Here is a 14,300-nt window from a genome sequence, read left to right as displayed (position 1 = left end):
ACCTCAGACATCAATGACACAGAGGTGTGTGTCATCCTCCTGAAAGGCTGTTGTTGTACAAGATGTAATGGGCATGCGAGTATCACGTTGGTGGACCAACCGTGACCCGAACAGGGAGCGAGAGAGAGAACACTTTAAAAATAGAAGCTTTCATTATAAATTTCCTTTTATTAGGAGCCATAAAAGCCACATTCACCCTGCGCCTGGTTATGTTCTGGTCCATTTTCTCTGGTTTTGTCCTCTAAAGAGAGAGAGTGTCACCGCCCGACCGCCCGCCCCGGCGAGTGTGTTTCCAGCACCGAGAACATCAGCGTGAATATTGATATGATTAGGAGCAGAAGCTTTTCACTCCAGCTCGTCCTTTTCACTGACTCAGAATAGACAGAAAATTAATTCTTCATTTGCTTCTAGAACCATTCACTACAACAGTGCTTTTTCCGCCACTTTGAATTGGATTTATTGATTCATCACAAATTCATGGCTTGAATGTCAGCTACATACTGTATATAATTCACTATAGATCTTACATATCTCACAAATATACTTAAAATTTCAAAAAAATGAATAAGCATGATTATAACCACTGCACATTGATATGATTCATATTTCCCATTAAAAACAGTCACAATAGCATCACTTCATTGTTTACATGCTTATTTCACTACTATTCATTATGTTTTTACTACTTTATCAACTTTCTGCTTCTTTCATTTTGCTTTGTATATTTACACTGTAGTTTTTCGATCCATAAGTCTTGAGGTGTTCTCAGCAGGAGGAGTCCTCAGGACACATCTGAGAACCCCTAAATCAGAAGAGAGGTGGTATAAAGGGGCCTCTTTACGTCTGCTGCTGCCCCCTCAGCCTTGGACCTCAGGTTCACAGGTTTATTATTCCAACTTTCTGTGTAATATTGCTAATAGTCTTCAGAATCTTTCCATCTTTCTCCTTTCTACATTATTGATAACACCACTCTAATAATTTCTGAAGAATCAGATGACAGCCAAAACTTAAATCTCTTTATGTTGCAATAACTTATTCCATGCGAGTTATGACACAGAAAAATACCATTTCAAACCCATCCGACGGCTATGGAACGGAGTGCGTCTTGATGCAAGGCTGCGTTGCTGTGTAGAAACAACCTTGTCTTTGAAGCCGCGTGACGTGTTGCCAGCCTCCTCTCAGCTGTCTCCTATTATAATAGCAGCTCTGCCTTTCACTAAGTGCACCTGAAAACCTGCAGCTGAGATCTTCCACCGCAGCAGGTGTTAAAATCCATCCCACTCGCTGGTGCACTTCATTTGAGCCATAAATATTAAAACACGCGAGGACAATGGAAACTGTATTCCTCCGTCTCCTGCCGCTCTCATCTTGCATAACCAGGGCGTCATTAAAATTCTCCCTCTTCAAAAACACCCACTGACGGAAACTTGGATGTCGGCAGACTCCCGCTTTGGTACCGGGATGCAGTCTGAACCCAAAAGAATCCGACAGGAAGCTCATCCTGAGGTGCTCAGGTTCACCACACTCGTCTCTTTTCAGTGGCATATTATGAGGGGCGATATTCAAGGGCTGCAGCTTAGATAATAAATAAAATGGTCAACTTTTTCCTTTTTTTTTTTTTTTTAAAGGCCAATGCCGCAATAACTGCTTTTTTAAAGCATGACATTAAACCATTAAACTGGCGAAAAAATTCAAAGTTCATTAATAGTTTGCACCATGAACATGCCAGGCATTCATTAAAAGTACAACCAGATGGACACAAAAAACATGTTTTACATCTTCCAAAAATGCTCCACTTTTGTTAAACTCAAGTATGTCTGTAACTAATTAAGGAGGGTAATATAATAAATCCACTGCCAAAATAGTTGCCAACCCTTGTAGTAATTGAGGTTTAGTGATGTACTGATGTATCAGAGACAAAATAACCATTTTGTCATCCATCATATTAATTTAGCTAATTTCGCATATTAAAGAGCTGAGCCAAAAGGCAAAGCCTGTCGATCCTTGTTCACCTGTGGCCACAAGTTTGGGTTTTCTCTGCAGGGTGTGTGGGCTCCCTCTTCCAGAGAAGCTCAGTCAGAGTAGAACCTCTGCTCCTATAAGAGGAGATAGTCCAGGGTTTCTCCTGGACCAGACCCAGGACATGTTGGAGAGATGATCTCTCGGGTGACCTGGAAACCCTCAGTAGATCTGTAGGCCTCTTCACTCTGCCAAACATTGAGCTCCAGTCTGGTGTTAAACTTGATCCCGACCAGTTAGTGGAGCTTGTTCACGTCACCCTCGTGAAACATCAACCTCCTTCAGTCAGAGTTACATCGCGGCTTCCAGTCCTTCTAATGAGCCCGTCCTCTCCATCACAGTGGGCATGAGTGATCAAACCTGAGTCTGCCTCTGTTCCGCAGCCGGCTCGCGCCGACAACACAAGAGCAGAGAAACACATTTACTGTGGTTCGTTCTCATTCCCGCTCGTGTATCTGCACTGATCCCAGCAGGGGAGCCCCGCCCTCTGCTGAGCCCACAAACACAGCGCGGCTGCTTTCCTGCGGACGCTCTGATACTTAGGATGAAACTCACAAAAGATTCATCTGTTTAAAGATTTACAGGCGGAATGAGGAAGAAGCTGCTGTCAGAGAAGACTCTGACTTCAGAAGATTGAGGCACTAAGTTATATCAATATATGATATTCTTTGGAATACAGACAGACGGCACGTCAAATGTAAAGCTGAGGGTGCTGCTGTCGCTCTGTTATTGATGTTACAGAAGAGAGAGGAAGTGAAACTGATGAGCCAGGCAGGTGCTATTCTAATGACGTACCACTCCACATAATGATTCACTCCAAAATTCTGTCTTTTAAAGTCTGATCTGGGAGGCAAATCGCTGCTGTCACTCCAGAGTTCGGTACTGGGTGTGTGAGAGACAGAACCGTCCAAATCCAGCTTCAAATTCGACAGCATGTTTTCAGGCTGTCTTCAAGGAAGTGTGCTGCTAATTCTGTCTGTGTTCGAGACTCTCCGGCAGTTTACGTTACAGGGTTTCTACTGTAAAGGATGGAACATGAAGAATCTACAGAGAAGCATCTTTCCTCTGAACAATGTTCATGTACATCACGATAGAACAACATCCAGCTGCTGATAATTGCTTTTTCAGGTTCATAATTCAAGTGCTTTCACTTCATTACCGCCAGTTTGAATGAATAAAATCTGCTTTGAAAACGGTTTGTTTTCGAAGCGCCAAGACAGTAGTTACCACCCCGAAGTAAATAAACACTCATGAACACACACTAAAGATAGACAATCTATTCAGAGTATTTACAATCACAGATCATGGATGATGGGTTCAAGTGCTTCCAGAATAGTCGGTACTTCAAGCGTTCTACTAAAGGGGAGGCGTGTGTGTCCGTCAAAGGACCACTCACACACATAACTGCCGACAAGTTAGCGTCAGCAATGAAGCGCTCTCTAAGCTTGTGGACTGTGGGAGGAAACCCGAGTGGTGACATAGGTTCCTGAGCGCCCCAAGCGGGAATCTAACAACCTTCTTGTTACAGACATGCAATAATCAAATACATCTGTCCACTTAGTGAAACAGGAGCAGTAGTTTCTGCCTGACCGGCGGTCGTAATGTTTTGGTCAACATGAGACGGACACAGCCTCCTGATTGACCGGGTGCCTGACCTCGGTTGGCACGTGGCCTCCGGGAATGAAGGGTCGTAAACCTCAGAGGTTACGTAAATACATAGATGACCACAGAGAGGCTCACGCAACACCACCCCCACCTGACAGGCCTCACACACACACACACACACACACACACACACACACACACACACACACACACACACACACACACACACACACACACACACACACACACACACACACACACACACACACACACACACACACACACACACACACACACACACACACACACACACACACACAGGCTTCAAGTACGTCCTTGTGTAGTCACGAAGGGAATCTCAGTTGAAGAGCCCATCACGACAATTAAATGTTTCAACTCTAATTGATTTAGAAAGTAAGAATGTCAGACGCAGCTTCTGCCATTTGAAAATGTCACTCGGTTCTGGCATTTCCATTGTTGTCGAGCACGAGAGCCTGTTTCTGCACAACAAACTCTGAGTCAAACACTAACTAACAAACCCAGAGTCGACCAGCTTCCGTGCAGCAGGTGTTGGAGATGGAATGACAGCCATGTTGGAATTGAAAACAATGTTGTCTGATGGGGCGCCCTCTGTCAGTGAAGGTCGGTAATTCCAGCAGAGGCCATGTGTGACAGACTCATTTTCAGGCAGCGGACAGGGGTCGGGGTGACTCGAGCTGAAAGCCTGTTGATTCCGACAGCCGTCTATCAGCAACAGTCATTTGTGTTGGAGCAGAACACACGGCCGCCCACACGCACGAGCGGGTACGGCGCCTGAATGGGAATGACCTTGCAGTGCCCTGCTCCCCTCTTGTCCCCCACCCTCCCTCTGACGCCCCCCCCCTCGCTGCACTTCAAACACATTTCATCCTGGAAAAAGCTTTAAATAGCTGCAACCTTTGGCGAGGAGACCGCCCACTCACGGGCCTCTCACAGGAGTCTGCCTCACATCTGTCAGACACGGAGGTGATGCGCTGCTCAGGAGAGTCACCAACTGGGCGCAATTTCGACGGGACGTCAGTCAAACACAGGTCGGCCAAATCTTGTCGATGATTCTTCCCATTCATGAACCTCATTTGACAGAAACCTATGAGAGGAAAGATGAATATTTTGTCTCATGTCACATGCCAACACAAAGATGGCGTCAGAGTAAGTTGAACAGAATCTTCAGACTCATGAACTATGGTGAGACGCAAACATAGTTTCAAGCTTCACATTTAAGACTTTTCTTCTCCGAGACCAAGATCCGAGCACCGAGAATCTGTCACAAGTCCTCCAACATCATCTATCTTGGTCATCCTCAGGTCACGTCTGTGCTCGATATGATGAAAGATGTTGATCAACAAACCCATTTTCTTGGACGAAAGCAGTGCCCAACTGAGTTGTCGAACACTAGCGAACAGAAGCGAGACTCAAATCAGAGGCTGGGATGAAAGTAAAAGTTACCCATTCAGAACAAAGCTTGCAGCATGGGTAGGTTGATCTACACAGCAGTGCGAAGAAGATGAGCTTTCCACAGATAATCTGAGTGTGTCTCAGTTTCAGAGATTCACTTGACTTTCCAAACCTACTTGACGTTTGTAAAATAATGAAACAAGTAGCATGTTATTTTTACAACAGTTGTGTTGGGCAACGATCAGGAATTCAGGAGATCCCTTTGTTACCAAGGTCCACGCTGCTCTTCAACTCTCATCATCTATCAGGAACCTCACTGTCTTCATCCCCTTCATCTCCATTCTCAGCTCAACAGTGTCCACAGGGTTTTCCCTCGCTAGCCCCACCCAAGGAAGAACCCTGGTCTCTCTTGCACGTGTCCAAAGCCTCACCTCTGTTAAAATAATTTGTAACTTAATCCTGCCCCACATCAAATCTGTTCTAACATGGAAGTATAAAATGCAACGAGCTATTCTCTGCTCAGCCACAAGGAGGCGAGAGCTGCACCAGAGGTGAAGAGGGGGAAGATGATCTGACCACCAGTGAGGGAGCAGCTGAATTCCACACTCAGGAGCACAGTGACGGACCTCACCTCCGGCCTGTCACACACAGAGCCTCCATCCCACCTGCTCACCTGCAAAACCAGCTCCTTCATTCTCCTCAGCAGGAGAAACTGGGGTCACTTCAGGTTAACTGGCAAAATCGGTCGTCACCCACCGAAGCACTGCTCACTAATGGCGGCTATTTAAGTCTGCTCGACTGATTAACAGCCCATAATAACCCAGTGGAACCACTTCCTCCGAGAGTGGCAGGATCTGCATTCAGGGCTTTTTAAATTTCATAAATGTCTTTTAAAAGTGATTCATTCCATGTTGAGACTTCAGATCGATGCCTCAAATGTGTTCCAGATGGTTTCTAAATTTGAGCTGTTAATAAAAGCATTAAAACTGACATTAAAACAGACATGACAGCATTTACTAAAATATTACTCATTCATTGGTCCATGCTTCTGGACGTTTTGACTTCTCATGTTGAGATTTCATGTTTCCATCTCAGTTTCTTTCTATAGTTTTAAACATCACATGGCTCATATGCATTTAAAACTTACACCCTTCACCTGCTGGGTCAAAGGATTATGTTTTTATATTTATTTTTTTATTATATATTTTATACCAAGTATTTCCTACTGAATCTGGAACCAGTAACTATTCATTGTTTCCATGCATACTGCACCCATTTCAAAAATAATATCATTGTTTTACTTGTTTAATAGATTTGACATTTAAATGTATTTTCCCTAAATATTAATGATCTTTTCCCTGATTTCAATATTTTTTATCATGACTTCATGAACATGAATGACATCATCATCATTTTAAAAAAATGTTGCCAACACCTTTCTTACTAAAAAGTGCAATATCAATAAAGATTTATATTGTTATTATCGTTATTATTATTACTATTATTAAAGTTAAGAATATTCTTAGTTGTGTTAATAATAATAGTAAACGCCACTTCTTGCTCCAAATAACTTCCTAGTTTGATAAATAACATGTATTTCTTTTGTTTATATTCATTTCTAAGCCAATTATCACTTTTGCCCTGCAGCACCTTTTTAATGCAATAAATTCCTTAAAGTGACCATCATACACAACAGCGCATTTTACCTCAAATGCCTCCCAAACTTATCTCAGAATAATAAGACTTTTCCATCATTTTCTCTGGAATAACATACATGATATATGCTCATTTTAGCTGACAAAGACATCTTTATCTGTAGGAAATTGTTCCAAAGCCAAAGCTGGTCAAGTGTGCCCTCCTGCTGCAGTGTTTCTGTGTCATTACCAATGAAACGGCAGACTCCCGCGTTCGGACGTGATATGACGGAATTCCGACGTTCCGCTACAGAACAGAGCCGCGGGGGTCCTGTCGCGACCAACACTGATAGCATCATGTCAGAGGCAGGCGGCTGCATCTTCTCCCATTTCACTATGACCCAATAACATCAGCGAGAGGATGAGGAGGCAGAGATGAAGGCACGCTCCTGGCAGCTCGCCGGCTCCGTCCTGCCAGAAAGCTCTGATGAGGACTGTCAGCCAGACACGGCCGCCACAGTCCAGATGGCCCAGTGCTCACCTGCGCGCTCACAACTACACATTTCCGACGGGTAAACAAATATAGCCAAGGGTGGTTTTAGTCACGGATTCAATCGGAATTACATTGCACATCGTCGACACGTCGGAGTCTTCACAGCAGAAGTGCAGAACAAGAGAACCACTGCAGAGCCTTGCACACTTGCAAGGTCCAAACCATCTGGCCTGCCTCACTCCCTCACCACGACGATCTCTTAACCAGAAATAATCTTCGTTTTGTGACCCGTTCAGACGAAAACTGATCAAACGACGGAGGAAGGAGTGAAGAAAGGAGAGGAGGCACGAGGGAGAGTCTATAAAGTGTAGGTTCCTGAAAGTGTGACATCGGTATGTGACTGGCACATCAATGTCACAGTGGTGCTGCGTTTACAAGTGCAGACAATTTCACAGTCATTTTGGGGCTTGTTCCCTTCATTGCTGCAGATGTTGACACCTGTTATTCTGCCTCTCTAACATCTCAACAAGAAGCCAAAGCTGAAGACACTCTTACTGAGCAGCATAACCGCAGTTCCAAATCAATGCTCCATTACTCATATGACTTCAATATTAACATGTCACCAGGTAGAGATGGCATTTAACTCAGTCATCATCCTCTGCTCAGACGTCACTGCATAGGTGCGACAATGGTCCACCAGAAGTCACAATATGGGGGCAAGGGATGTGACACGTTTCAGCGTCCCGGTTCAAGCTAACTTTATATGCACCCCCAGAAGACTGAGCAATTTTTTTAAGTCCAACTCTGAGGCGACAGGAAGTCACTTTTTGTCACCAGAAAACAACTAGTTTGACAGTTGTGAGGTGGTTAAACAGGGTCAGATAATGAGCAACTCATGCCTCCATTGAACGAAGTGTGTGGTGTGAATAAATAAATGATTCACATTCAATTAAACCCCTCCCTTTCCAATCAGCAAACTCAACTTTCACGCGGCACAGAGACCGACGAAACCGCAGCAGGGTTTCCGCCACATATGAACTAGCATGGCCCACCGACTGCTCTCTTCCAATGAAATCTCACATGATCAAACCAAGTGGAAACATGGAATCAAACGGATAACACATAATGCATCATAGAGGTGGACCTGAACATGGCGATTTTCGGCGTGTTATTCGCAGAAAAATCCAGAAAGAAACCTCATGAAGACTGAAGTCCGTTGCTCGTGGCGCATTCTGGCTGTACAGACCACGTGACGCGTGACGGCAGCCGATGGGTGATAGATTAACTTTTCATGATTAGAAACTAACATATTTTTTATTCTCTGTCACTTCTTGATTGGCTGTGTTACCTTCTGTGTTTTTTTTTTTTGGAGGGTTGGGCAGGTTTGGGGGGGTCGCACGCTCCCCCACAGTTTTCTGGCAGAAACCCTGGACAGAGATTTAGAAGTAGTTGGGTTAAGACACTCTGCACTACAGTGCCCTCTGGTGGTAGTCACTATGTAAATAATATTGATTAAAAACACTGTGAGCCGCAGTGACAGGAAGGCAGTCAAAGTGAGGCTCCAAGACTCTGAGGAGGAATTAAAGAGCTGGCGGAGCAACGGCGGTTTGACATCAAAAGTTCCTCTTGAACAAACAATGGGGGATGTTGAGGCGAAGGCTTCCTCAGGTAAGAAGCGGTTGGTTTACTCTTAAGTCCTCTTAATTTTTATTTATTTATTTATTTATTTTTTTAGAAAATGGATCAGAAGTGATGCAGCTTTCAGATTCGGTATTTCACTGGTAGACGGGGCAGCCAAGCAGTGGCTCAGCAGGGGGTGAAAATTGGCATTTTTTAAGCCGCTTAAGCGTCTTCATGGGAGAACTAGCGTTTTTAAACAAGTCAACTGGCTGTTTTCAGACTGAACGCGGTAAAGTTCATTTGTATTAAGACCCGAACTCCAAGGCAAATCATCGCACAACAGTGGCAGGGTCAAAGTTCAGAGCCATTGTATCATCACAGGCAGATTCTTACTCCAATCTCACTCATGATTTGTCGCATCATTTCAGCGAGTCAGTCTTATAACACAGGAGGAGACCATGGAAAATAAAGCACACTGCTCGCATTAAGGCTGCCGTCTGATGTCTATTTTAGGAGAGGAAGACACAGGCCCCCACCTCCCGCCCTCCTCTACTGTAGCACAGTCATTTGTCACACCACATAAACACTTCAGATATACATCCTTCTTTGTGTTGACAGTCAACAAAAGGTAGCGCGAACCCCCGCAGGCACGATGACAACACTGGAAATGGAACTCCAACGCAATCGTGAAATAACCAGACCTGGCAGTCCATGAGAGGAGAGCCGGGTTTTAATGGCGCCGCAGTAACTCAGAGTTGGCGCCAGGATGAAACACTCCAAGTCGAAACAATTCTTTAGTCATACATACAATTTGAAAGATACTCTAACGTAATCTACTTCAATACAGACAACACACACTTCAAAGATAAACGCCGGAGCAGTCCGTGGGGTAAACTAAAACCAACTGCTAAAGAGCCTTGTTCAGACTTTCCTGACCCAAATAGTGGCCTGAAATAACCTCACTGCAGCACTGCTCTTTAAATTCCAGCAACAACTACACCTTAATTGGACTTATCATGGACTGAGATAAGTCCCACTGAACTGAGAGAAACCACCCAGCTGCCCTCGTTCAGTCAGAACATGATCGTGGGCCTCATCGCTTTCAGCAGTTCTGCTGCCGACAGCTTCACCACTCGGGGCCTCAAGTGGGAGGTGAAGGAGGTCCAGATGGACTTCAGAGTTGGTCACACCTCCAACGGACAGAGGATCACATGGATCTACTGCATAGATCCGCATTATCTCAGCCGTATTAAAAATCAAAACAATCTTTCCTGTAATCCATCATCCGTCTCACACTTGCTGCAATGATCCACTGACCTTTCTCTCCACCGCCTACAGGACTGGCAATTCTAAAACATTCCTCCACCTATGGGATATTGAGTAGACGTTTGTCGACTGACAGTCCAACATGAACTTGGATCTCTGACTGAGAAATGATTTCCCAGTGAGTCACGGCCATGATGACGATAAATCCCGTCTCTACATTGAATTCAAGCGTTCCAATTATCCGAAGCGCTCGCAGAAGCATTTCCTGATCGCCGTTCGGAAATGAGCTCTCTGCTTGTTAGACACTTGTCCACATGTAAATCAGTTCCTGCATTTTGGCCGGCTGCCTCGCGACTCCAATTATAGCCTCAGTTCTGCTCACACGGGAGACGATTTGATGTCTCAACGCAAAGATGGCTTAGCTTTAACATAAACAGGGGACCACAGTTTGGTCAAAGTCTTTATTAAAACACCTTCAGGCCACAACACTGTCTACACCAATGTAAGACAGGTGTTCCTAAATTGGGCGGCGCTGCATCACATCAAAGACTAAATGTGTCGGTGCTTGACACACAAGGCAATGTTTAGGAAACATTCAGAGGTCAGTGCATCCATTCTAAAACACCATCGACCGCCTTTAACGTGAGACTACATTCCAGGACCTCAAGACCCAGAGACATTAAACCTGGGGAAGCACAGGGGCCACAGAGGTAGGCAAACGCCCCTGTGAAGAATCTCCTGAACTTGGGATGAAGAAAGCAGAAGGAGCTGAGGAGGGAGACAGGGAACTCAGAGGAGAGTCTTGAAAAGGTGTCGAGGGCAGTGTGGAGGGGCCAGTCTCAGTGGAGATTAGTAACATGAATAATGGAACAATATAATAATGAAATAAAACATCTGAGCATCAGAAGCTCCTTGAACAGAACTCCTGGGAGGCTGCCAAAATACTATCGGGATTAAGAGTTTTGAGAGAGTTCTGTCATCGACCAGAGACACCGAGTACAGCAGGCATTACTGACTTCTTGTTCTTTGGATCTTAAAAAAGTGAAAAAAAAGTATGCACGTGTAAAGTGTTATTGTGGGTGAATTTTGTGTGTATTTTTCACATGTCATTCATATGCCGCTATTACACTTCGATTTCCAGATTACAAAAACACATCACCTTAGCAAAAGATGAAAACGAACCAGGTCACCTTAAAGTACTGATCTCACTCACTCGCTGCTGAAATACTTGGCTATAACCAATGTGTTATGTTCAGCTCTGCTCACACAATTGTTGATGTAACCGCCAAACATCAGAAAATGTCAAACAGCAACATAAAATAAAGACACAAATCAATTTCACATCTGGGTTCCAGGGCTTCATGTAACTCCCCAGATGGCAAAAACCAAAGAACAGCGAGCTTCCAGCAGAGCGTTTCACGTCGACAGGCTGTCTTCTCTTCAAACAAACCTTTAATCTGAGAGAGACAGGCTTGCGCAATACATGTGGATGGATTTCATCGAGGAACTACCTGATTAATTGAAATAATTTGTGCTCATTGACACATTAAACAGTCATTAGCTACAGTCTGTCAGTCTTAGTAAACAACTCTTCAAGTGGGGAACATCAGCGTTAGACGGCTGCCACACCATCCTCTGAAGGCTCTGGTGTTGACAGACACGGCCCGTTTCCACCGCCTCTTATGCTGCTTGTTCCACTGCTCCTGGACACCAGAGTCTTCCTGTGTTCACAACAATGCTGTCGCTCACAGTTAGCGGAGCACGAAGCTGCCTGAGACAAATGCAAATATGCTGACAACTGCTAAAAATAACTGCCCATGGTCGGAGGCAAGCTTTCAGAAGACAGAAGCCAACAGCTGATGAAATAATGCACCAACATGTTGGCAAAAAACACACTGTAAATCCGATATTGAGTATATTTATTTTAGCATCTTGATTCCTCACGCTTCTCTTTGTTGTTCTTTGAAGCGACACTGTTCTGCAACTACTGAGTGCTTAGTTGGAAATCCAAAAACGGGCTTCTTCCTCCAGCTCTTGTTCTTAGCTGACTCGATGGTGGGCAACACAGAGACGTAATCTATCTATCTAATCTAATGAGCGCGTCCTGGGTCTGCCCCTGGACTCCCTCCCAGTTGGTCATGCTGAGAACATGTGAGTCCAGGAAACATCAGGGTCCTATAGTTAAGGTGGCTTCCTTGACAAATTGTCACCTCTGTCATTCAGGAACCCTTTCTCTCGCTCGTCCGATCAAAAACAGACAAAACACTGCGTCAACACGAACAAAACAAGGTTAAACACACATCCACTTCGGGAAGGAGCCGATCTTGGACCGACATCTTTCCTTTCCGCCCCAGAAAAGACAGGTTCCAGGCGAGTGACCAGGCGAAGAAGAGCTGGGTGGCTCCGCCTCTTCCTGGATTCACCTGGAATAGCAGCATTGACAGTCCGACCCCAAGGTGTCAGATGAGACATCTAGAGGGTCCGTTGTGAATGACTCACCAATCAAAGACTCATAAGAGCCATAGGTTCGAATCAAATATTCCTCGTGAAGCTTTCAGAAAATACAACACAGTGGCAGTTGTAGTAAAAGCTGCCATGATAATTGCACAGTAGTAGTCGTTATGTTGTAACTGTGTCTGTGTAATTGATGTGGTTGTATTTTATGACAACTGTGGTCTGAATCATTAGCACAAATTTCTCAAGTCTGACGTCCTCCCAGACTCGTACGCTGCCCCCGACACAAATCTCACACTTCACGTCTGGAGCCTTCAGTCGCTGGTTGGTGTAAAAATTTTACAGTAAAAGATTCTCAAGCTGCGGACTGAAAGGACCAATTTGTGAGCGGGGAGCAGCACAAGTGTCCTCTTGGACGCCTGAAATGAAATCCGCTGTCACAGTCACGGCCCTTCTCCTTCCAGAAGATCACATTTACATTGATTCTAGGAAATTAACCTTTGTGGCCCCCAAAAGTGGAGCTATTTATAGTTTGTCACTTGGCAAGCTGAGATGGGAAGCCACAGCCTTTGCTGTTTGTTTCTGTTTGCCAAGAAAGAACTACGGTTATCACTTCATTCCTGCGAGCTTCAAACACAAACAAATATCTGATAGTTTCTGAGAACGCCATGTAAGATACAAATGACAACGGTGAACCAGAACAATGCGTTTTTCTAGGAGGCTTGGGTTATGACGCAGGTCATCTATGAGGAACTCCGAGTAGAGCTGCCACCGGTGAGATGTCAGCTGATCAGCCAGTGGAGGGTAGGAGGCAAGTCCAGCTGGGGCTTGGGTCTAACCAAGGACCAGGTAGAAAATGCCTCTCACTGCCAATGACGTCCCAGCAGGATTCTACCGCCACGTTCTGCAGATGTTTTTGAGGCAAGTCAGTTCTTTTCACCCACCAAACATCTTAGTAGACCAGACATAGCATGGCACACAGACCACATCCAGGTTCTTGAGATCAAAACGTATCAGTACCAGTCATGATGGCAACAATTTCCATCAAACAGCCCTCATTTTCTGCTGCTTATCCAGGTTTGGGTCACGGGGGCAACAGTCTCAGCAGGGAAGACCTGAGACTCCTCTTCTCATCCTTTCTGAGGCCTTCCCAGGCCGGTTGGGATATATATGTACAACGTGTCCAGGGTCATCCCCATGGCCTCCTCCCTGACAAACATTGCCAAAACACCAGAGAGACAACTCGCCGGATGTCAAACCTCATCGAGCGCCTCTCAATACAAAGGAGCTGCTGTTCCTAGCTTTATTGGAGGGTAACGCTTATTTTATTCAAAGTAGCCTCAAGACTCTAATGGCTATTTCAGTTGATGTCGGTATGTCTGTTGACAATAATCACCCTCGCACTTTTGCACCTTTTACATCAACAACACGATTCGAGCTGCCTAATTTAATTTTCGACGCGATAGCACTCGAGTGCCACTGACACTTAACAACAGCTCCGGCAGGCTCCTTGGGCTCTGATGAGACGCCTCGATTGTGGCTGGTCAGGAAGGGGAGGGGCCACGCGGAGGCGGGGGTCACTGGTGTAATAGAGGTGCCGCCAATCAGAGACGAGGGACAGAGAGAGGCAAACTGTCGCCCTCATTCCTCAAGAGACTGCGACGGGACGTTTTGTTGCTATGGCAACATCAAGAGGAGGTGGTCTTAAAATAAGACCCCTGTACACAATCTTTGCAGTATAAAGAGCTTAATAGCTGCAGGATTTACTTTTACAG

The 14,300-nt window shown here is 45.1% G+C and overlaps 1 protein-coding gene across 4 annotated transcripts in view; it reads right to left on the bottom strand.

The window, feature by feature from the left end:
- Positions 1-14,300, bottom strand: part of LOC128770650 (pleckstrin homology domain-containing family A member 7-like) — a 107,205-nt gene that overhangs the window by 44,401 nt on the left and 48,504 nt on the right. Inside the window, exon 2 of one of the 4 annotated variants that reach the window (XM_053885362.1) lies at positions 4,561-4,750. The exons of the other annotated variants lie outside the window; for them this stretch is intronic. Coding sequence (XP_053741337.1) covers positions 4,561-4,739 — 179 coding nt within the window. The 5' untranslated portion in view covers positions 4,740-4,750. The remainder of the gene's footprint in view (positions 1-4,560; positions 4,751-14,300) is intronic. 4 annotated transcript variants of the gene reach the window in all.

This window comes from Synchiropus splendidus, chromosome 14, assembly GCF_027744825.2.
Source record: "Synchiropus splendidus isolate RoL2022-P1 chromosome 14, RoL_Sspl_1.0, whole genome shotgun sequence".
Taxonomy (NCBI): domain Eukaryota; kingdom Metazoa; phylum Chordata; class Actinopteri; order Syngnathiformes; family Callionymidae; genus Synchiropus; species Synchiropus splendidus.
This window is presented reverse-complemented; position numbering and strand designations above follow the sequence as displayed.